The 22,676-nt window shown below is 41.9% G+C and overlaps 1 protein-coding gene across 4 annotated transcripts in view; it reads right to left on the bottom strand.

The window, feature by feature from the left end:
• Window positions 1-1,661: 1,661 nt before the first annotated feature.
• The window catches only part of PDGFRA (platelet derived growth factor receptor alpha), a 36,707-nt gene continuing 15,692 nt past the window's right edge, over window positions 1,662-22,676 (bottom strand). For all 4 annotated transcript variants that reach the window (XM_040555818.1, XM_040555817.1, XM_040555820.1 and 1 more), the window contains 18 exons: window positions 22,196-22,367; window positions 21,903-22,092; window positions 21,240-21,355; window positions 20,610-20,736; window positions 19,460-19,653; window positions 18,894-18,988; window positions 18,654-18,786; window positions 14,418-14,522; window positions 13,845-13,955; window positions 13,452-13,605; window positions 11,929-12,095; window positions 10,684-10,799; window positions 10,009-10,131; window positions 9,291-9,402; window positions 7,201-7,300; window positions 6,977-7,082; window positions 6,028-6,263; window positions 1,662-5,011 (listed from right to left, as the gene is read on the bottom strand). In XM_040555818.1, coding sequence (XP_040411752.1) covers window positions 4,864-5,011; window positions 6,028-6,263; window positions 6,977-7,082; window positions 7,201-7,300; window positions 9,291-9,402; window positions 10,009-10,131; window positions 10,684-10,799; window positions 11,929-12,095; window positions 13,452-13,605; window positions 13,845-13,955; window positions 14,418-14,522; window positions 18,654-18,786; window positions 18,894-18,988; window positions 19,460-19,653; window positions 20,610-20,736; window positions 21,240-21,355; window positions 21,903-22,092; window positions 22,196-22,367 — 2,505 coding nt within the window. In that variant the 3' untranslated portion in view covers window positions 1,662-4,863. The remainder of the gene's footprint in view (window positions 5,012-6,027; window positions 6,264-6,976; window positions 7,083-7,200; window positions 7,301-9,290; window positions 9,403-10,008; window positions 10,132-10,683; window positions 10,800-11,928; window positions 12,096-13,451; window positions 13,606-13,844; window positions 13,956-14,417; window positions 14,523-18,653; window positions 18,787-18,893; window positions 18,989-19,459; window positions 19,654-20,609; window positions 20,737-21,239; window positions 21,356-21,902; window positions 22,093-22,195; window positions 22,368-22,676) is intronic.

Raw genomic sequence — 22,676 nt, forward strand, 5'->3', positions numbered from 1 at the left:
CAGGGGTTACCCCAACACACAGCTCCCACACCACCAGGTGATGGGATGTGGCCACCTCACTGAGACAGCTGCAAGCTCACCCTGCCTCAGGTGCCACCAGGAGCTTCCCAGGATGGCTGAGTGACTTGCTTCTGTCTGATGGGACTGCTGTTCCCTGTTGGCATAGCAAGACAGAAGGTTAGCCAAAGGCCTTTTCACCTGCATACGCTGAAGTCTCCCACCTAGGGTCCATGTAAAAGGCTGCTCCCTACCTTTCCCATCCTATCCTGGCCAGGAGCACACCCCTCTTTGCTGCTCTCACCCCAGCTCCTGTCTCCTGGGCGAATGCCTCTTCCACAGGCCAGCAAGCTCCCTTGGTGGATTTTGAGCCAAATACACGCAGAGGCCTTGAGAGAGGGAGCAGGACCATGAGCATGACTGCTGGGGAAACCTTGGCTGTGGTCTCCAGTGCAGCGAGAATTTGGGCTTTTGTGCAGGATGGGTCTTCTTCAGCAGCAGGGATCCCAGCGTGGACTCATGCACGCAGTTGTACCTGATGCAGTGGTGAATGTGTTCCTGCTCTGCAATGGGAAAGAAGGGGGCAGAAAGGGATTTGTGCATCCCCCCCTTAATGGGGGCATCAGGATCAATAAATGTGTCACTTCCCATGCCTCACACAGGTGCTGACGTTGCAGCCCAGCAGGCACACATCTGAGCACAGAAGACGTAAGGTCACAGCACTGCCGTGACTCTCTCCCCACCCCCTGATGTGGTGGGAATTGTTGCCTGTCCACACTGTTGTGGGATAAGGAATCCTCTTTGGTAAGGGTGCAAAGGAGAAGAAATCTGCTGTGCCTAAGGCAAGGGCTCGGGCTGCTGCAGCCTGCTTGATGAGAGGAGGAGCTTTGCTTTGTGATGTACTGGTGAAGGAGAAGATGTTAGATGGAGGGTCACCTCAAAGAGTGTTTGAACAGAAGTGACTGCTCCCTGGACAGGAGGTTGCTAACATGCCCCTTCTCAGGGCTTCCCCACTGCAAGCCTTTCCCAGCTCCCGCTGACAAACAGGGACTGTTTCCAGAGCAGGGAGCTCATCGGACAAGTTTAATTCTGTTTTCAGGCTGATATCATGCTATTCTTCTCAAATTCTCATTCAGTTACATTAATTCCTGTGGGAGCTCACCATCGTAGAGCAAAATTTGTTCGGATTCGTAAAGAAGGTTTGCTCAGGTTTAAAAATATACCTACATCCATGGCTAGAGGAAGAGAAACTATGGCCATTTAAAGACAGGGTCATCTAATCCTCTACATTCATCAAGAGCTTCAGACTAAAGACTGACACAAGCCAGTTTTAATTCCATGTTGAAAACAACCCTTGCATAAAACCCTTTACTGTGCACCTATACCAGAGAGGCAGAACATATATTGCAGACACACGACAAAGCATTACTATTTGCATCCCATGTCACCCTTTCCTCAGTATGTGCAGACTGGTGGGCATCAAACCTACCAGCACACACGGTGCCAAGGCCAGAAAGGTTTCGACTCTAGTGGGGAGCTCATCAGTCACAAAAATAAAAATAAAAATAATATATAAATAAATAAATAAATAAATAAATAGAACAAGAAAAACTGACTCCTTATAACCACCTTTCAATAAGTGAGTATAGACCCCTCACATATCCTTAAATTATATATCATTTATTGAAATATAGAGATCTTAATTTACAGGATTTTTTTTTTCAAAGACAAAATATCAACAGGGGCATTTTGTAATACATTTTGTGCCTACCATCACTCAGGCCAGTTTGCCCTTCTTCAAACATTTCACAACAGCCACCATTTTGGAAACACTTCCTTTTTTATTATTCTAAAATATAACTTTTGGACATTCAAAGTGCAACAGTTAACGTGCCTGTGGAATATATCACAGTAAAAAAAAAATATAAACAAAGGCAGTGATATAGCTGTCATAAATGTTTTGGCAGTATTCTAGAAGTCTATATAAAAATACTTATATACATATTGATGTATAACATCACCATATCTCACGTCCTTCATCATGAAATAGGACCTTTTTGTACAGTTGAAGACCACACTGTAAGGGATTGGTTGGCCATTCCAAATCAAAAGCTGTGTTTCATAGGCTAATGTTGATTGTCATTATACAATTACCCTAGAAAAAGGTTTGGGAATATCTCTTCCAGTGGCTTCTCAAAAATTAAGCCATAAAAGAAAAAGTCGGTAGTACTGAAAATGTTGTAAAACTAAAGGAATCATCCTCCGCCTCTCATTCTAGTTTCCAGGCCAGCTTATCTGATTCCACTCTGAAATGAACTGGGTTAGGCTAGACCCCTGTCACAGATGAAATTCATGTACACAATATTCATGAGAGGATGGAAAATTATCATTCCCATGCATTGGAAAGTGAGCTGGCTCTGGTTCGCTTCCACTGTTTGGGTCTAGCCCCAAGATGTGTTGTGCGATACAGAATGAAACCAGTGAGGGGAAGGGGAGACCACATGAAAATGTCCTTGTATTCCAGTAACTGGTAAATAAAATGTGCTGGGCCTGATTTTCAAACCCTGAAGAACACTAGGCCATGTGCAAAAATGCAGGTGAAATTGCTTGCCTAATTTGAGCATGTAGTTGTAACGATTACACATGCAAATTAAGGCACGTGTGGTCTCAAGTGGCCATTCAGATATCTGGGATATCCAATAGACAATTTGTGTTTCCTCAAATCATAGTTCATAGCTGGAGGGGGGCTTTACATCATCTTGTGTGTCCTGGCTATATCAAGAGTCTTTATGTTTCACAGTTGTCCCCATACAGAGCTCAGTGGCGTGTTTGGCTAAAGCATAGCTCCCAGAAAGACACTCAGTCTTGGTCTGTTGACTACAGGAAATGGAGGATGCGCCATTGCTCTTGGTTCATTCTGATTGTCAGCCATCACCAGGGTTGGAAATGCAGGTGCCTCGCTTCAGGTCGTGTTTCCACATCTGCAGAACATTTGTACGTGGCCTCAGCCAGGTGACGTTTTGAAACCCAGGTCCAGAATTATTTGCCTTTAACACTGACAATATTACATTTGCTTTCGTTTGATCCACAACCATTCACAAGCGAAGCCAAGGGGAGTTGTGTAGCTTTCCTGAGGGCCATTTCAAGCTAAACTTTAGTTTGTTGTTCAGATCCAGGCAGCATGTGCTGTAGTCACTGCTGGTCCATTTTTCACACTTACTAGGAAAAATGCTGCAACACAGGGATGAACTTACACCACATTTGCATTGATTGTGTCATGCCAGATGCTGAGCACTCCTGTGAGGTGCTTATCACACTGAATTAGGGTTAAGTTTGAAAGCTGAGCACAAGAAAGTATGGGGCCCTTTGCAGTGATGTACCTTTTTTCACATGTAAGTCTTCCAAAACATCATATATCAATAACACATTGTATAGTGATAGCAGTAATCATAATACTTTGTTCATATAAGTGGTGTCAAAAATAACTATTGCAGGCTGAGATCAGGTTCATTTTCATGCACCTTCTTCCAAAAAGCACACTTGGAAGCAATTACCATTTGTAATTAGTCTGCAAAGATAATAAATCAGAGATTTCTGCTCTTGTTTAAACCTGAAAACTAAGACAAGGATACTTGTTGCAAAATTATTTCTGCTTATTTAATCTGGAGCTCGAGGCTGGGAGAGATGTCTTTGTTCCTTGAGCAGTTCAAATATCAAATTGATTCTTCACAGCTAAACCCAGGATAAGATTTCTTTTGAGTACACATGAAATGCTAAACAATGGGAAGTTGCTGGTGGTTTACGATAATTTCCATCCTGGAAATCTGGCATAAATTTAAATTAAAAAAAAAAAAATAACTTCACTTAATTGCAGGACAATAACTGCTTCTAGTACATCTGATTAGAAAAGCTACTCAGTTCATGATAAAAAACTAAATCTTAGTGTACTATAAGATCCAAATTTTTCTCCGTATTAAAGTAGTTTTAGCTAATCAGAGCAATTACCATACTCTGCACAGCCAGATAAAAGGATTGTTTCATAAAATTTTTCAGGTCAGATTTTTTTTTATCGTACTGTATAAAATTTCTTGAGACTGTGCTTTTACTGAAGGACAATGAATTATAAAATACACACTTAGTGTTACTGAAAACAGTAGTAGTATTATCATGAAAACAGCTATCTTCTATAGTTAATAAAGACTTGCTAGGTTTCTAACACCTATTATAGACTGTTTTTTAATTATTATTATTATTATTCCCCTTGCATTAATGGTTAAAAGTAACATGTTTTTAGTACTGGTCAGTTTTTTTGTGGTTTCAGACCCTTTTGGTCCAAAAGTGGTTTTTGCATGTTCTTCAATTCACATGATAGTTCAACAGCAGCTGACATTGAGATTGAGGGAGGAAGTACACAAAATTCATGAGCAATCTCTTCTAAAATCCATGGAGTGTGTTCAATGTGCACCTCAGAAGATCCTTGAGTAGACAGTTATTTACATAATTACAATGGTGAAGTATTGCTGCAGTGGAAATTCTATACATCAAAGTCACAGGAATGCCCTTGAAACACAAAACTGGTCTGTTTGTGGCCTTTTCCTTCTCCCTCCTACCAGTTTGAATGGCAAACAACACTGAGATGCTAATGAAGTACTGCAAGAAGCAACAGTAAAAAAATCCATCTTCAACACGTCTCTCTCATTCACACTCAGGCTGATTCCCGTGCCCATCACTGGGAGTTTCTCTGTACAAATCCATCTTCTCTTCACATCCTTGACATTGCAATAAAGTGGTTTTCTCTGTGGAGCAGAAGTCTGTAGACAGCACGGCAAGCTTCCCCATGTGCAGAGTCAGAGGGTGTCCGTGGGATTACAGGAAGCTGTCCTCTACGAGGTCTGAGGAGTCAATCCCGATGTCATCCATCATGTCAATGTCCTCAATGGTCTCATCCTCTCTCTTGATAAAAGTAGAGCTACTGGAACCAGTTTCAATGGCACTTTCTTCAGATGTCTGGGAACTGGAAGAGACAAACATCTCAGAGTTAAAACATGCAACAAATGTGGCCAGGTAAGTGCCCAATTCCTAGCAGAACTGAACACTACCTCCCTGTGTGCTTTCTGATGTATGGCACAATCTTAGGTGACTCTGACCACCTGTTTCCTAGGTTGTGACACACCTCCTATCTCAAGAGTAATGAACCACCTTGGAATTCAATGGAGGAGGTTGTTAATATATTCCCCCAAGCACTTTCTCTCTAATTAAGAAAATATCATTACGATGATGCTGGGACAGTTAGGTAAATCTAGAGAGGTCAGGTGACAATAAGATAATAAGACTAATAGATTAATACTGAGTATAAAAGATACAGGTAATAAATCTTAATCTCATTGGTGTTTTATTAGAGACTTCATTTGCCCTGTTACTGAAAACAGTGCAAAAATATCTAAAAAATAAGTTTTTACGTTGTTAGTTTTACATGCAATGCTGCTGAAAAGTCAGTGGTGAATTAAGTCACTGTCATTCACAGTTGGGGTTAGACAGTACTGTGCTTTAGTGGAATCATTCATATACATTGATTAAGAAGCAGAAAACAGTCCTGGACAGACTGCTGTCAATGAAAAAATATTGTAAAAGATGACAAAAACTTCTGAATTTTGGAGTTGGTCTCACGCAGAACTAACCAGTCCCTTGAGACCTGAAATGCAGCTCCAAAACATTGAGCTGTAGGGACAAAAATGTGCCCACAGAGCAGACAGCTGCTGTGACTTGGCCAAGCTAGCAAGAGAGTCCCAGTGACACACAGGAGCACCCTGTGTCCCTGGCAGTCACAAAAGAGCCAAAACAAGGTATTTCCCATTGAAAATATTGTGGCTAGTCATATTGCCATAGTTACATGGGACTTTCCTTGTCAGTAACTCCAACCGAGCCGAGGAAACTATTTATGGAACAGGATGCTAAAAAGCATTAATGCACATCACCAGAGAGGACCCAGAATGGTGACGATGGGCCACCTGATCTGAAAATCACACCCACCTGTGCCGGTTCCTCTTGCCAAGCTCATCTTCAGAAACAGGGTCAATATCAGGCAGGGGGATGATGTACCCGCTGTCAGCACTCAGCCTCTGCTCATCAAATCCACTCTCCCTGTCCTTTAACTTGTCTTCGTTCTTGTAGGTGACACCAATGTAAGCATTGTCACAGTCCCCTCTCATGCGTGTGACAGCTGGGTGATCGCTTTTCAGAAAGTCCAGGTGAATCTTCTCATAGCTCTGAAAATATTCATTTCAAACCCCTCATTAGATGTTATTCACTAAGACCGCTTTTCTTCAGCTGGGTAACTGTGATTCATTAACCCACTCATTAATTTATTATTTGCCCTTTGAGCCTGCAACACTGGATGGAGAAGCCCAGCATCTTTAAGTGACTGGGAGTTTGAACTGACAAGTTGATTTTAGAAGATGCAGGAGTGAGCATGGCAACACAAAGCAGTCAAGTAGGTGTGACAGAGGGGTGGGGAGAGAGGGAAGGGATTGAAGGTAGGTTGGGAAATGAAATTAAGAAATGAAGCACTAAAAGATGGAGCAGGCAAAGCTTTTAAAGAGGTGTTAGAAATTTGAGAGAAAATCTTGCTGGTGAATGGTGGCAGGGTCCAAAGAGGGAGAGAGTGAGGTTGTACACATGGGCCAAGTAATTCCTTTTCTGGAATACTTTCACTGCCTAGAAAATCCCGTGAAAATACGTAAAAAAATTCCTCCACTAAAAACCTTGAGTCAGTAGGGTTTCATTGGAAATAGAAAGTTCTGCTTCCCACCTAAAACTGCAGAATTGCTTCTTTTGGTAACCTCAGCTTCATGTCCCCAGGACATGCAATGCCCCTGCCTGAATCACATAATTCATGCAGGTTAGGATGTGTCAGTCCAGTGGTTCTGATGGCTGAACAACAGTCGCATCTCCTCTAAAAATATATGCAGAAAACACAAACCTTTTTGTACTCTCCAGGCAACAAGCTCTCCACAATTTCACTCAAGTGGTAAAAAGAGGGTCTTTTCTCAGGTTCACTGTTCCAGCATTTCACCATGATCTCATACCTGCAGATAAGATGGAAACCAATTTAATCAACTGCGAAGGAAAATGAGTTATCAAGTGAAAATTAAAGCCAAAACTGTCCAGGCTGTCCAGGCATGGGAAAGCCAAATACGCACTTACACTTCATTGGTAGCATGATCGGGTTTTGCCATTCGGTAGCCACTCTTTATCTTATTGTAGAAAGTAGAATCAACCATCATGCCAGGATACGGTGTGCCACCTGCAGACAAAACAGAAGAAAAAATACTATTCTACATTGTGTTAATGCTTGCAACCTTGGAATAAATCACAGCTTATGACATTAAAAATGTTCACAAATCCACAAATACCAATTAGTGGGTGTTTGCTGAACTACATAAACATGCTGACTTGGAGAAAACCGCACAATTCATTTGTCTGGTTAATACTCCACTAGGGTGTATTTTAAATTTTAGAGAGTGCTGAGGACACACAAGAGTTTAGATGAGTGAGAAGCAGCTTGGTTTTAAAGTCTTTTTAAGAACTGCTCAGACACCCATATATCTATTCCAGTTATTGATCATTTTATGTTTTGTGATGTGAGATAAGAACTGTTAATAAAAATGATAGCTAACAAGCCTGGAAGCTGTGTGCAGGCTTGTGTGCCTACATGTACAAAATATTCTTTCCTCTCTGCAAGGGTGTAATTGCATAGAACTGAAGCTTTCTAATTCATTACTTGCAATGTTAAGTGGCTCTAAAGTGGAACCTGCTTATAGAACTGAAACATTGACCTTTTCTCCAAATACTGACTTGCTGCTCAGGCCAAAAAGTGTTAATGCCATGGTTTGACATGCCATTAAAGTTAATGAAAGTAAACTGAAGTAGACAAAAAAAAAAAGAATAACTGAAGTACATTGTGTTGCATCAGCTGCAATCTATTTCTGAAATGGTCTGATGTGAAACATTGGCCAGGAAAGATTGAAGTGGGAACCACTTAAAAAAAATACTTTTGCAGTGTTTCTAAAGCGTATTGACTGGGCACAGAGTCTGAATGACACCCGGATCGGGTCATCAGCCTGCATTTGACAGACCTAAGGTCACTGCTCTGCTCTGCCACTGGCTTTCTGTGTGACTTTGGACAAGTCCCTTGCTTGTGACTGTGTTTTGCTTTCCAAGAAAGAGCAACTTTCTTGGGTGCAGGCATGCATGCTGTAATATTTACTCCAAAGACCTCATCCCTTTCAAAAGCAAGGTTTTCACCTTAAAAATAGGCTTCAGACCCTACCTTACAAGCAGGACAACGAAGCACAGACTTAACTGTGCCTCGGTTCCCCATCTATACAGTGGCATTTCTGTGTCACCCAGGGATGCTGGTGAATGGATAGTACAATGCCCAGAGATTACAGTAATTAATACCATAAGTAGTGGTGCAATTGCTGTGTTGTTTTGTTGTTTTTTGGTGTTGGTGGTTGTTTGTTTGTTTGTTTGTTTGTTTTTTGAGAAGCAGCTACATGACAGCTTATTCTAGAAAATAGCATTAAGCTTGAGATTGCCAAGGGGCAGCAGTAGATACCATATAGGCATGATTAATTCTGCTCTGAGTAAATCTGGGCAAAGCACGCTTGCTGAAGCAGGCCAGCCACCCACCCGGGAGGCTAATTAATCAGCCTGAGTCAAGAGCCAGGCTGTTCCCAGCTGGGAACTGTACATTGTCTCTAACTGCTATACGTTGTCATAACCACTTTACACTGCCATAAACCAACTGTGTGAACAGTGCTGACCTGGAAATGAGAAATCAGTGTCCCAGAAGATTGACATTTGTTTCTGTTCAGTAATGGGGCTAAGACAGGATCTTTTGAAATGTATATGAAGAGACTGCTTCAAAACAGCCACTCGGCTGGGATGCAGCCGAGTCTCCCTGATGCATGGGGGAAGCTTGTTCCTCTGCATTTTGGCGAGAAATTTCATCTTGGCCTGGAGACACCAATATTTTTCCACAAAATCTTTCCAGTCAGTGCTTTCAGTTTTCTAGCAAAAAATGTTTAAAAGTATCTTGCAAAAAAAAAAAGAGAGAAAGTATGGACTTCTTACTTCACACCTAATTCTGGGACCTGAAACCCCATATAGAAGAATAATTAAAAGTTGATTTCATGCATATATTTCTACTGTAGAATTTGAAATGCTTTATGGAACAGCTTGGACTGAAAAAGTTTAATTATGGCACGTAAGAAAGTGTTCACAGTACATACCAAGAGAAAATATTTCCCACAGCAGAATGCCATAAGACCAGACATCACTTAATGTTGTGTACAGATTGTCAAAAATGCTTTCAGGTGCCATCCATTTTACTGGGAGGAAAGTCTGTAGCAAAAAAAATAGACCCCAAAGCACACAGGTTAGTCATTAAATAAATACTTCCCATTACAGTTGTTTGATAGCCAGGATCAGCTTCTCTTTTGTAAGAAAACTTGTGTTAACATGGCTAGTATTTATTTTTAATTCCATGTCACACAGAGGTGCTAGGATTAGAAGCAATTAGAGCTACTCTTTGCTCCCCAAAAGAACTGATTAAGCTGTAACTTAATTAAGCTGTAACTGTATTCGTTTTATTACTAGCGAATGACCAGGCTGATACAGTGCAAAGGGTGGCACTGATGATCTAGATTTGATATGTCATTGACTGATGTGTTACTACTCTACATATCACAGTAACAGTTCCTTAATCCATCCAGTCACAAAACTTGCCAGTTAAAATTTAAGCCTGTGAAGCACTAAGTGTGGCCAAGAGCTTTCCAGCTTTCAAGCAGACTTAGGAAAGTTCTGTGAATTAATGAACTGAAGAAAAATTATTCTCAGGAGTGCTCATCACAACAGTCAATTAGTGTAACCAACACTGCTAACCGACATTTAAGGCTGACACTTCTCATTGCCATTAAAACAGAGCTCGGGAGATTAAGAAGTACATACGCTGCCCTTGGAGACGTAGTTGGAATCATGCATGATGTCTCTAGCCAACCCAAAGTCACAGATCTTCACGATTTTTCCTTGAGCCAGAAGGACATTACGAGCTGCCAAGTCACGGTGTACGCACTGCACGGAGAGAAATTAAGTAGTTCAAGGACGTGCTAATTCCAGGAGGGCCACTTCCCTTGCCTAGCCCTCTAAAAACATCCAGTTCTGTTGGCTTTCTGGGCACGGTCTTAACAAGATCTTCTAATGTACAGACACCAGTCCTGCCCTCTAACAGGGGCATGGAGGCATGAGTCCCCAGAGACAGCAGGGGCTCATGTGGGTTTACTGCAGTGGGGAGGATGCCACTCTTTCCCCCTCCACCCGTCATGTGCTAATGATACGTCTGTGCTTCTGAGCATGCTGGCCTGTGGCTGGATGGATCCTCCACCCAGACCCTGCCTAGGTCCCCCACCTTCTCCAGGACTCTGACTCCACAGATGCCATGGGCTGCAAAGGAGAAAGAGGATGCTCCTTTGATTTTTCTAACAATGGTGATCTCAATTTCCAGGTAAGTGAGAGAGCTGTCCAGAACCCCAGAAGAATATTACACTATGTCATGTTTTCAGAATCTAAATTGAAACTCACAGCTGAAGACATTTTGACACTTTCTTACACGTTTTATTTACTTACATTTTTAGAAGCCAAGAATTCCATTCCCCGTGCAACCTGGTAGGTGAAGCTCAGCAAATCCAATAGGCTGAGGCCCTCTGAACTGTCATCTGAAAGAAGGTTTTTGACTTCTGATTCTATTGAAAAAGAGAGAAAAAAATATGTTTGTGCTGTAGAGTGTGAAAGCAACATTCATTTCCCCCTACCTATCATGATTCTGAGCTGATGACTTTAACAGAGCCATGACCAAAACAGGCTTTTTATAATAACTAAACACGTCTGATGTCTGCATCAGCCACTCACATGCTGCACTGTGTTAAATATAAGGTTTGTTTTTTCTCCTGTCTGCATTTTTTCCACCACAGAATGGCAGAAAAGGGAGAAATTAAAAAGGCCCAGCGAAGTGTTATACAAGTTGTTTGCAATACCGAGCGTGCAGTTCAAAAATATTTATTTAGAGGTGGTACCTCTGTCAGGTTTTTGTGTATGCATGTACATTCTTATCCATTTACTGTTGCTGAACACTGTTATGTTTTCCAGAAAGTATTCACTGGGACAAATCCAATACCAGCAAAATGGGTCAGGAATTCTATGGCAACAAGTTTATTTTTTTATGAAAGGTGTCAGCAAAAAAAACAGTCAAAACTCAGTGATTCATTTATCCCTACTGTCCGAGAGCACAATATGAGTACATTAGTCTGCCTGGTAAATCTGGGACTGGATATGCTTCAGTTCCTGAGGCCTAGGGCCAGAAGTGACTGTGCCTATTTTTAAAGCAAAGCATATTTAGTTTCTGAGAAAAGGGACAGGGAATGGGATGCATTCATTATCTTCATTACATAATTCAGGAAAGTATTTGGGAGTGTTCTGCATTTGGTAAGTGTCAGCTAATGTGAAATGTAAGTGGAAACAGAGCGATATGAATTACTATTGTTATTGCTCATTCCTATTGCTCAAAATCTTGCAGAGTACACAACTAATGAAATCACTGCCTCCAAAGACTGTCGATAGCCCTGCTGCAGAACACGGCCCCTCAGCAATTCAGCACAGAAGGAAATATGCAGCTCTATCCCTTCTGCCCCAGGAGCATGCACTCCTGTCACCAGCAGTGACAGTCTCAGCACCAGCTTTTAGCTTATAGCTGATCCTCACACACTTACAGAACACAGCTGAGTGGTTTATGTCCATATCATAAATGGCAAAAATAAGAAACGTTTATGCAAGAGTTGTTTAAGAGTACATGCAGAAGGGACAATTCTACGTTACCTGACAAAGATTTCTTCTTATATGAAGCCGGCCGATCATACACAGATCTCTGAATATCAGAATATTTAGATCCCTCCTTCCTTTCCAGCATTGGCACGTACTGGGTTGTATCAGCTTGTTTCATGTCCATGTATTCTCCAGTGTTTTCAAATGATAAAATCACATAACTGAAAAAAAAAAAATAAAATAATAATACAGTTGTAACAGTTAGTATTGCCCAGTCTTCCCCACCAGATCCTATGCATCTGACAGTTCTTATGGCATAGAACTTTATTGCTGTGAAATACAAGGGTATAAGAGCTGGCTTCTTGATAGAGAACGTGTAGGGATCCTGTATTACAACACAGCCATGTATTGCCACACATGCATTACCACATATTATTACTACATGTTACCATGGATTACAGTAGTCAAACAAAAGTGCCTCAAACTTGTCCTTTTGTCAACAGTCAGGTATGCAAAAATATATTGTCTAACTTCCAAAAATCCCACTGAATTCAGCTATTACTACCTCAGCTGTTCAGTTCAAGGATTTCCAAAGGATAGATGTAGTTTATTCACTCAGTTTGCATCAAATCCAGTCCAGCTGAGCAATCCCATGCTCGGATGAATGTTTCCGGCTGCATTTGGCTACCAAGTCAGTTGGTCTGTTTGCCTGCATGATTTTTTGAGGGAATCTCTGACACCTTCTAAATCCTGGCTAATGTTATGACATTGCTTGATTGTTGAAAGTACAATGACAAGCTTCCTCCACCATCATCTGGAAAAATCTATTGGAAACTGTTGAGACTAGCTGAGCCTTTGGTAGGTAAAGGAGAATACTTGGAGAGCAAACTTTGCCAGGTTGTTTGAAGGGAAGGAGTTCTAGACAGTGGAAATTCCCCAAACAAGGAAACAGAAACCAAGTAGTGGTGTTTTACTTCTAAAACTTGGATGCGTAGAGGCAAAAGGACATCTATAGAGAAAGGAGGAACACTGGACCATGCTTTCTTAATGAAGATGTTCTTTGGGACCTCAGGATCAGGTAGGGAAGAGGGAATGGGTCTTGAGGAGAGGGGAGACTGACTGTGCTCCAGAGACAATGCTGTAACAAGGCAGCTGTGGGACTGCTGGGGTCCTGTAAGGATGTTAACTTTTTCTCTAGATCCATATATCTCTCACACTACCTTGGGCAGAGTGGAATTTGTTTAAAAGGTCTACAAAATCTGTATGTTGTGCTCTCCCATGAGTACATGAGCATAGTGTTTGGAAGGAAGGTTCTAAGTTGCTGGTGTCAGTGGAGAACACACAGCAATGCTGGGGCTGTGGGCATCTGCACAGAGGAAGCATGGATCTAGGATACATGTCAGGAAGACTGAACAAAAGATGCTGAAACCTTCCCAGATCTATGAAAACTAATAAATGAAAACCCATTGAGAAGAATTAGGGAGAGCTCTGAATCACGGAATGAGAGGAAAGGAATAAGGGTTAGTAATCACATTCCCTTATGTTGCAGGTCATACTTTTTTCCCCCTTTTTTCTACCTTCTTGTGCTTTCATCAGCTGGGTTCATCCCAAAGATATCCAAATCTTTCTTGGGCTTCTCTGGGTGGCGGCTCAGGAAATTGTCCCTGTTCTTGTGCAGATAGTTCACCAAATCACCATAAAAGCAGTATTCGGTGATGATGTAAATAGGACCTGATGAAATTGTGAATTGATTTGAGATTTCAAAGACAGCAGAAAATCAATTCTAAAACATAAAAAGTACTGGGAGTTAATGCATTTCGATTTACTAAGTTATGACTGTAACTCCTGGCAAATAACAAGTAGGTTTATGAAACCTTTCACTTATTTATATTTTATGTTAAAGTACTTTACTTGACATTTGTGCATTTTTTTGTGGAGCAGCAAACCTCCACTCTGTCAGCCAAACTCACCTGATTTTGTACAAGCTCCAAGCAGGTTCACAATATTCAGGTGGGGCCCGAGATGTGTCATTATCTTCAGTTCAGACATGAGCGCCTGTTTTTCACTGGATCTAGCTGTAGCTGTTGAAAAAGCACACCAACCACTTAGCGAGAACAGTCACCTTCTTCACAATAACAACCCATCTTTCTTTGCTTGCCTCGGTAGAACATTTCTCCCATGGTGTCTTGAAGAAGACTGTGTACTTTGCTTGACAAGGAGATCTCTTAAGGCTTGGAGAAGAGTCACAAATCACTAATAAAGGACTCATTTGATCCATCTCAAGAGCTGACACAGTCTATTTGCCCTTTTCCAGGGGTATGGTGGGTTGCCTGGGTGGCACAGAGGCACTTTACAAGCTGCTCTTTTCAACACAAGAAATCTCCTCGTGGTTCCTGGGCAAGTTATGCAAACTGGCTCCACACACACTGTAGGTAGGTTTGAAGTTTCAGATATGGAGAAACTATTTATATACAAGCAGTGTTTAAATAACCCCATGGGAACATGCACTGCCTAGCACGGGAAATGAAACGGTGATAACTTACGTTTCAGCATTTTCACAGCTACTTTCATCACTGGTTGAGAACGGCTCAATCCATACGCAGTCCCTTCAACCACTTTTCCAAATGCACCAGAACCAAGGATTCGACCTGAGCACAAGGGAAAGCATTATTTATTCCAGAGCAAAACAGCAATTAGCCTCATTTCCTGCTGCCATTCCACTTTGGGCTGTGATTCTTATGTGGAATGAGCACGCTCACTTAGCCAGACCACTGGCATTATTATTATCAGCGTTGTTAAGCAGAAAAGGCAAAAATATTTTAAAGAAATGTTGTAATTAAGAACAATTCCTAAATAAAAGCAAACAAGCAAACATCAGGAGCAGATCTGTACAAGGGCACTTGTAGGAAAGAAGCTCTGAGGAATTTCATTTAATTCAAACTTGTCTCCTAACCTTCCCTGCCACCCTCACTTTACCCTTCCTAAACATTGAACTTCCAATGTCTAAGCTGACTTCCTTGCCTCAGTCAGTATCTGACTACAGCACAATTGTGCTCTTTACTTCAAATCTGAACAGGATTCTCTAGCCGTAGTTTCAGGCTGCTGTATCTGTGCTGGATACATCTAGCAGCAAGACAGGCTGAAGAGAATCAGCAGCACGTTTAGGAATAGACAAGCAGGGCCATCAGTGATCTGAAGGAAGCTGAAATACATGTTGATCACATATGAGGGGAAACTCCTCTGAAGTTTAATGTACAAGTGTGCTTCACATGTTTGAATAAATTTTATTGCAAATTTCCAAATGCTATAATGAAACAGCTAATGTTTATACACACTTTACTCTTCCCGCAAATCAATTTAGACAAAAATTTTGGATTATCATATCCTGTCTTATGTTATGGATATAGTGTGCAGAAGAATTGTGTACAGATTGAGCAAGATTTTAGAGAAATATAAACTGCACAAACATGATCCAAAATACTGTATTTCATAGCTTCCATATTGGACAGAAAGCTCATTAAGGCAACGTTTATTCAGTGAACAAACCCGTATATGAACTCCAGATGACACGACATTTTCATATTCCCAATGAGCCTGCTGCTTCATTTCATGTTATTTTTTAACTTCTAACACTGGCAGACTAAGTAGTGGCTTTTACTATGGAGATATATGGCATTTTGTCTTTGACGTTCACTTGCAGTTTGAACTTGCCGCTTTTTACACTTCTGAAGGTGTTATCTGGCATGCAGTACCATATGTTTCTGTTATCCTGTGGCTACAGCCCACACTTTTATTGTATACACACTTTTAGAAGAAAGTTTTCAGCCAAAAAAAAAATATATATCAGCACCATTAACAAGCACAAGAAACAGTTAAAGCATGAGTAGCTGAGTTACCATTGAAGAACTTCTCCAAGATCATGACAGTGTAGTTTGTCACGCACACAAAAACTATCCAATTTCTTTTCAAAATTCCTGTGTTCCAAAGGTTATTTTTCCCTGTCAGGATGTGAGAAAGCTTCCCACTAAATTTCAAACTAATTCAAACAACCCGAGTCTGAAATTTGGCCCCTGAAATTTTTCAGCCCAAAGGTCTGGGAGCCACATGGCAGGATGCAGCCCTTCAGAAAGTGATGGCACTCACTGATGCTCCTTGATCTTCTTGTCTTCACAAGCCAATTCCTCCCCAGACCATATTGTCGACTGAGCTCGAGACGCACATCTCCTTCCCCTGCACCTCGGCCAATCCTGGGCGCATGTGGAGGCAGTGAGAGCACTCCTGGAGCAGCAGGGAGCTATTGCTGCTATTTCCCCTTTTCACCCCTTTCCATATACATCCCATGTGTCTTACACCTGGAACTTGGAGCCAGGTGGGAGCTGACTGCTTACAAGTTGGAGGCGTCTGTAATGCAACCAGCTCTGTCACTTTCTGGATGCCAAGACCTGCACTGGAGCCCAAAATTATATCGTGGATTTACTTTTCTTAGTATAAAGGCATGACGGGGATCTGCCCACTGGAGGAACAGGACTACTTCTCAGCAGCAGCTCAAGGCTCCTCAGACTGGTGGAGGAACTGTACTTGGGGGTGAGAGCTAACTTCAGTTCAACCTTGGCACCCACCCGCAGAGCTTATCTGCCGAGACCAGTGGAGAGATGCCATGTTCTGCTCTAGGGGACACAACTACAAAAGTGAAGTCCCAGACACAGCCTTCTCAACTGGGCTCTCCTTTGGCTGAAATTGAACTGGAAGGATCATCTAACCCCAAACCGAATCATTACTTTCTTAGCATGTACGAAAAGCCAAACAAAGGACAAGCTTTATAATCTATATCCAGCTTCTAGACTCGTAAGAAACTAAGTACCACGCCCCTAAGTGCTGAAAAACTTGAACCTTAACTTGTCTTTTGCAAGCTGCAAGTGGGGATGGGTCTGATTCTATGTGTCAGACCAGCATTTAATTCATCAACTCCACAGTGTCAAATGGGTGTTTTTGGGGAAGCAATGGGAGCAACTCTGCAACCTCTACAGCCATCCCAAAATCCTGAGATCCAGCAGCACTGAGAGCCCTCTTCTTGAAGGGCCCTGCCCTCTGCCGTCTCAGGATGTCCTGCAGGGACAGCTTCTCAGCAGTGCCAAGAGAAAACAGTGGCGCACAAGCAACTCACTGTGTTATCCAATTTCTCATTCTGTTGCACATCCCCTAGTCTTGTGCTGGCTGCTGGCTGCTTTAAACAGAGCACTACCCATATTGTGGAGAGGGGATAACAAAGGGAAATGAGCAGTGTAACCCAAATTTATCAATTGAAACTCCAGCCAGCAAATGTTCAGAGTTGGCATTTAACATAGCTCTGCACTCCAGGCATTACTAGCTCAGGAAAAAAAAAAAAAAGAGAGAGAGAAAAAAATGAATGCCAGCTGGCTTACTCAGCTAGGGTGGGAAGTGCTCATCTGAATGAGCCAAAATGTTTTTGCATCCTCTTTCAGAGCCTCCCTGAGCTAAAGGTGCAGTTCCTTTGCTGCCATCTCCCACTCCAATAAGAGAAAACTCACACAGACCAGAATCATCAAGCCGAGGAACAAAACGGTCCTCGTCAGCTGGAGAGGAAGCATTTAATATGGCAAAACGGCCAGCAGGGAAATGTTAACTGTGTCAAGAAGAATGCTTTGCGCAATCCTGTTTGCTAAAAGGACATATAGCACCCCTGACTGTCGTGAATGTACTTGTAAACAGGAAAGCACTGAAGTAGACTGGTGCTCATGAGTCAGAGGGAGACAAAGTCACAGCGGTGGTCTGTTAACTCAGATCTGACAAATCCTATTTAGGCATATAATTAAAGTCGGGGCTGTTATAAAATAATTCCATTAAATATCCACCCTCGCCTAGTTTTCAATTAGCAAGATGAATTTAATTAAAGGATATCATTCCTGAACCAGAATTTTTTTTTTGCCTCTTCTTTCAAGAATTAATATCAATTCTTTTCCCGCAGTAGGGGTAGGAGAACTACACCAGGGGAATGCATTCCTTAAACAGTATCAAACAAAAAAAAACACCTTTCAGTTTTCTTCTCCTGAATTTTTATATACAGCTTGGTGCACAGATACCACCAAGAGAGGGATGCCTCGTGCATTTAAAGCACTACCTGGACAGAATATTAAAATCACTACAATTTCAACTGATATAAATGACAAATTGGGCCAGCCCTGAAGAAGTAATTGCTAATTGAATTCTGTATGAACACCAATGCAGGAAAAACAAAGCAAGAAAGCAAAGGGGGAAGGAAGAAGGGCAGTAGCCACAAAAATAAGTTATGCAGTTACTCATCAATGATATATGCACATCGTGGATTAATAATTTAAAAAATATTTTAATAAAACTACATAACTACTTGCAGGTTTCCCTTGGCCTCTCCACATAAATAAAGAAATGTCTTGCAAATTAAAACTGCTAATTTGCTCCTTGTGGATGCTTTAGCAGCAGTGAATGTTGGAACTGGAGTTTAACACTGGCAGGGGCCACCTAAGCCACATTGAGGTGGGCACTGCACACAGAGCATGCAGAGCTGGAATGAAGGCGTGGGAGACACTAACATGAGTTGCTCGAGGCTAACACCACTGCAGGAGAAGAGGATGTGGAAGGAGAACCAAAGAGAGCAGATAAAGAAAGACTCTGGAGTTCATGGCTATGAGTTACGTCGCAAATGCTGGTACTGGAGACCTTAAAGTTGTCATTAATTGTCCTCCCAGGAGAAGGATTGGATTAGCCCCTTAGAGGAAACTTACCAAGCACTAACCCATCTCGAGGAAACTCCCATCTGGAGTCATAAGGCAGTTGCATTGGGTCCACATAAATGTATTCATGGCCGTCGGGGCTGATAGACTCAATGACTCTCCATCTTATCTCATACCTTGGCTTCTGCAAAACATATTGAATGCAAAACCAATCATTAGTCCTGTGCCTGACTTGAGATCAAAACCCAGCAGGGCTCAGCATCCAAAGTGAAAGATTTCTTTCTAGGTTACCTGCTTCCAGATGATGACCAGGACAATCAGTGAAATTATCACAATCACTAACAGTACTAAGACTGCAGCAGCCACCGTCAGTTCTGATCGCAAGGCTGTGGAGTAACAAAACAGACCATATTTTCCTCTTGAGACATGAGGAACATGACACATGCACAAGACACCCCTCTCCCGCACCGCCACAGTTCCCATGTCTTGCAGATGTGGCAGGAGCGCTCCCTGGGGCTGGTGACTCTTAAAGCCTTTCCAAGCCCAGAGCTATTCTGCCTTCCTGTGTCAAGACCAAATGTGAAGATTGTCTGGAATAACATCCCATAACCAGTGGTAATAAGATGATTAAATGAATCGCAGAACCACGTAATAAGCAAAAAACAGATGCACCATAAAGACCTGTAAAATGCCTCATCTTCAGATGTCCCAGGGTGAATAAAATCAATTTTCATTTATCTTTATTTGCAGTAATTTATGTTTTTATCTATTAAGCATTCTTCCAAACTGAATTGATGTGTGTTAAAGAGAGTTCAGACTGGCTGCTGTAATCTCACAGAAGGACAAAGCAAACTCACTGGGAGCCACAAGTTTCAGTTCCCGAGTAACAGCACCGAGGTCGTTTCTTGCCACACATCGCACAGCCAGGGTTTCCTCTACTTTCTGGAAGGTCACCTGGCTTTCCACCATGTTCTTCTCATCCAGATGGGCTTCCATGTGTATATCAGAGATGTTATTAGTCAGAAGAGTCCATGAAGTGTCATTGCTGCATCTGCAGAGAAGAATAACAGTGGAAACAGGGGCTGGGTGTAGATGTGGATAAAGAAGAGTGAACACAACAGGAATCACCTTTCTCTATAATCTTCTTCTGACAATGATTATTTTAAAGACCAGAAGTACTTAGGACCACCTTGGTGAAAAGCCTGCATCTTTCTTCCATCAGAATAATTGGCCTTCTGATGCTCATTACTGCTGCCACTTTGAAGGCCTGATAATGCAGCCCAGAAGGTCCAGTGTAGATAGATCTTGGTGTTGCTAAGTATCGTGCATAGTTACAGTAGTGGATGGATCTCTACATCTCCCTGAATCCTTCATGGTCTGCAAGGCTTCTTGGGGCAGGGCTATGAGGTCAACTATCCCACCAGGCAGGAGGAGACTTTAGCACAATGAGAGCAGAGCACAGCTGGGCTATGCCCAGGGCTCCCAGCATCCTTCCATGTGTGGTCTCCTTCTGCCTGGTGTACAACCTCCCAGGGACAGCCCAGCCCCCCAGCAGCTACAGCAGGAATCAGTCTAGAACCAGCAAGATAATTGCTACATGTCTAGAATACTTTGAAGGTGAAAATTATAATTTTGGGGAGAAATAATTACAAGTGAAAATTTAGAAGCACACAAGAGTGTTAATGAGGCAGACTGAGCTAACTGTGAAATGATAGGAACTCCCTGAATGGAAGGGCAGGTACTCTTCAAGATCTGCTACATTCACTTATTGAACACAAAGCTTTTATCAGAGCTAAATCAAGGCATCATGTATTCTCCTACAGGATATAATCACTAGGAAAGGTACTGACAACCTCTCAAAACATAAGCAATATGCCTCTGAGAAGACAGATCGGATTTATAGCTTACTGGGCCTTGATGAGGACAGTGTGGTATAGTAACTAGTAATGGTAAGCTAGTCAGTGAGAAAAACAGTCATATTTTAGATCACAAAGCACCCTGTCTTACCTTTTAATGTCCTTGCAAACCAGCCATTCCACATCAGGAAGCGGGGTCCCCTCTGCCAAGCACCTCACTGTCTGTCCCCCTGCAGAGCCATGGTGGTCATCCACAAGGTCTAAGATCAAGGCTGGAACTGGAAAGCAGTCAGAAGTTTGTTAAAATATTCAGCAAGGTCTAGAAAAGAGTTTAAAATTTCAAATAAAGCAGGGCAGGTATTATTTGGCCAACAAATTAATTGGCAGCTAGAGACTGGGACTTGGCCAAGGAGGTCCTTGTCTCCTGAAGGGCAGAAGGGATCCCAGGCTAGAGCCATGAAAAGGAAGTGTGGCGGGTATGCCACGTCCTCATGTCATGTTAAATGAGCTATCGTCCCCGCTGTCAGCTGGAATAACTTAGGCAGGAGGATAAAGTTTCTTTCTGGCACAATGCCAGTGCAGAAGTCAAAGCCAGGATCAGCGTACAAGAGCTCCAAGGGCTCGGCAGGCACACATGCACTCCTCCGGACACCCTAATTCACGCTTTTCTTATCTCAATAGTCTAGGCAATCCAGTGCTCAGTGTTGACCCTGTGTGTAAGTGGATCAAATCTTTGCTGTGGGCCATCAGTTGTGGTGAGCTAGGCTTTGGGACTCCTTACCTTGTATTAGCAGTGAGAAGGTGTATCTTTTAATCTCATCTTCATTTTCAGCAACCAAAGTATAAGATCCACTATCTTCTTCCTTGGCCCGGATCAATTTTAGTATACTTTGAAACCTGCAGAAATGGGAGGTCTGGCTTGTAAATTTCTGTTTGTATTTTGCTTGTATTTTTAAAGGAGGCATAAAAAAAAATGTGTTTCTATGCAACATGTAATCTGGGTATGTGGAGATTATAATGTGCTGACATTTGGCATTTCTAGCATGCCTTTGCACTAAAATCATTTTTCATACAACAAATATCTACCAAAATACAACTGAGTAACAAGTGGACATTATTATATTCTGCATGGCTCTGACAAAGACTCTGATATTATTGGAAGTAGCTAGAGATTACTGGAGTGAAGATTTCTTGGAGGGACTGAAGAGGGCTAGTGCCCAGAAACCAAGGTTTGTATGTTTTGGAGATGTTAATGTTATCAAGGGAACAAAAAAGGCAGAGTAGATAACAAAGTAGATAACCACTAAGTAGATAGAGTAGATAACAAAGGCTTTTTAAACATTACTTTAGAAGAAGTAACGAACTGAAGTAGAAAGATAGAGCAGGAGTAGTTCTCAAGTTTCTAGGGGAGATGGCAAAGTAAGATTCATGAGAGTATTTTTACCTTGTTTCCTGAACTCTGCTTGAACTAGTAACAATCTCAGTAAGATTTTCAATCAGAGTCACATTATCCTTCAACCAGTACATTTTTGGAGCTGGGTACGCCTGCACATCGACGACAAAATTTTTGACTTCATGTAGATTGACAGCTTCCAAAGGGCTAAACTGAGGCTCTAGATGAATGAACCCTTTGTCTGCAAATGAAAAAGCCATGCATGAACAATGCTGTGCAGCATTTTTCAAGAGTAGTGTTTTCAAACACGTTAATAATTTTTGGACACTGAAATCAGACTATACCATGAACTGTAATGACTACTTTCTTATTTTCCTTAACCTCCTTGGTTGCATGCCGAGCAGTACATTCATAATCCCCTGTGTCTTTCACTGATGCCTCAGGAATGGTCAAGGTGTAAACCAGCTTCTGCGATGGGACTTTGATATCATCAAGTTTTATCACACCTTTTTCTTTCTGTAGTTTGGAGAAGGAAAAAAAAAACCTTACTTAAGTAACTAAGCTGAAAGTAGACCATTGAGGATTTATGATGCCACTGGAGTGAGAGTAACCATCTAAACCCTGTATGGCAGAAGACTTGTTTATTCAGTCAAGGATATATTTTCAAGCCACAGGCACAAAAGATGTGTCTATAAAAATACATCCTTCTGGGGGAAGTCACAGAAGGGTGAGGAGATTTAGAGCTCATATTTTGTTCACTTGAAACAAAATACCATTCAAAATTTGGGTGAGCAGTCTGAAAGTGCATTTCACTGCTTATGCTAC

Source organism: Cygnus olor, chromosome 4 (assembly GCF_009769625.2).
Source record: "Cygnus olor isolate bCygOlo1 chromosome 4, bCygOlo1.pri.v2, whole genome shotgun sequence".
Lineage (NCBI taxonomy): Eukaryota > Metazoa > Chordata > Aves > Anseriformes > Anatidae > Cygnus > Cygnus olor.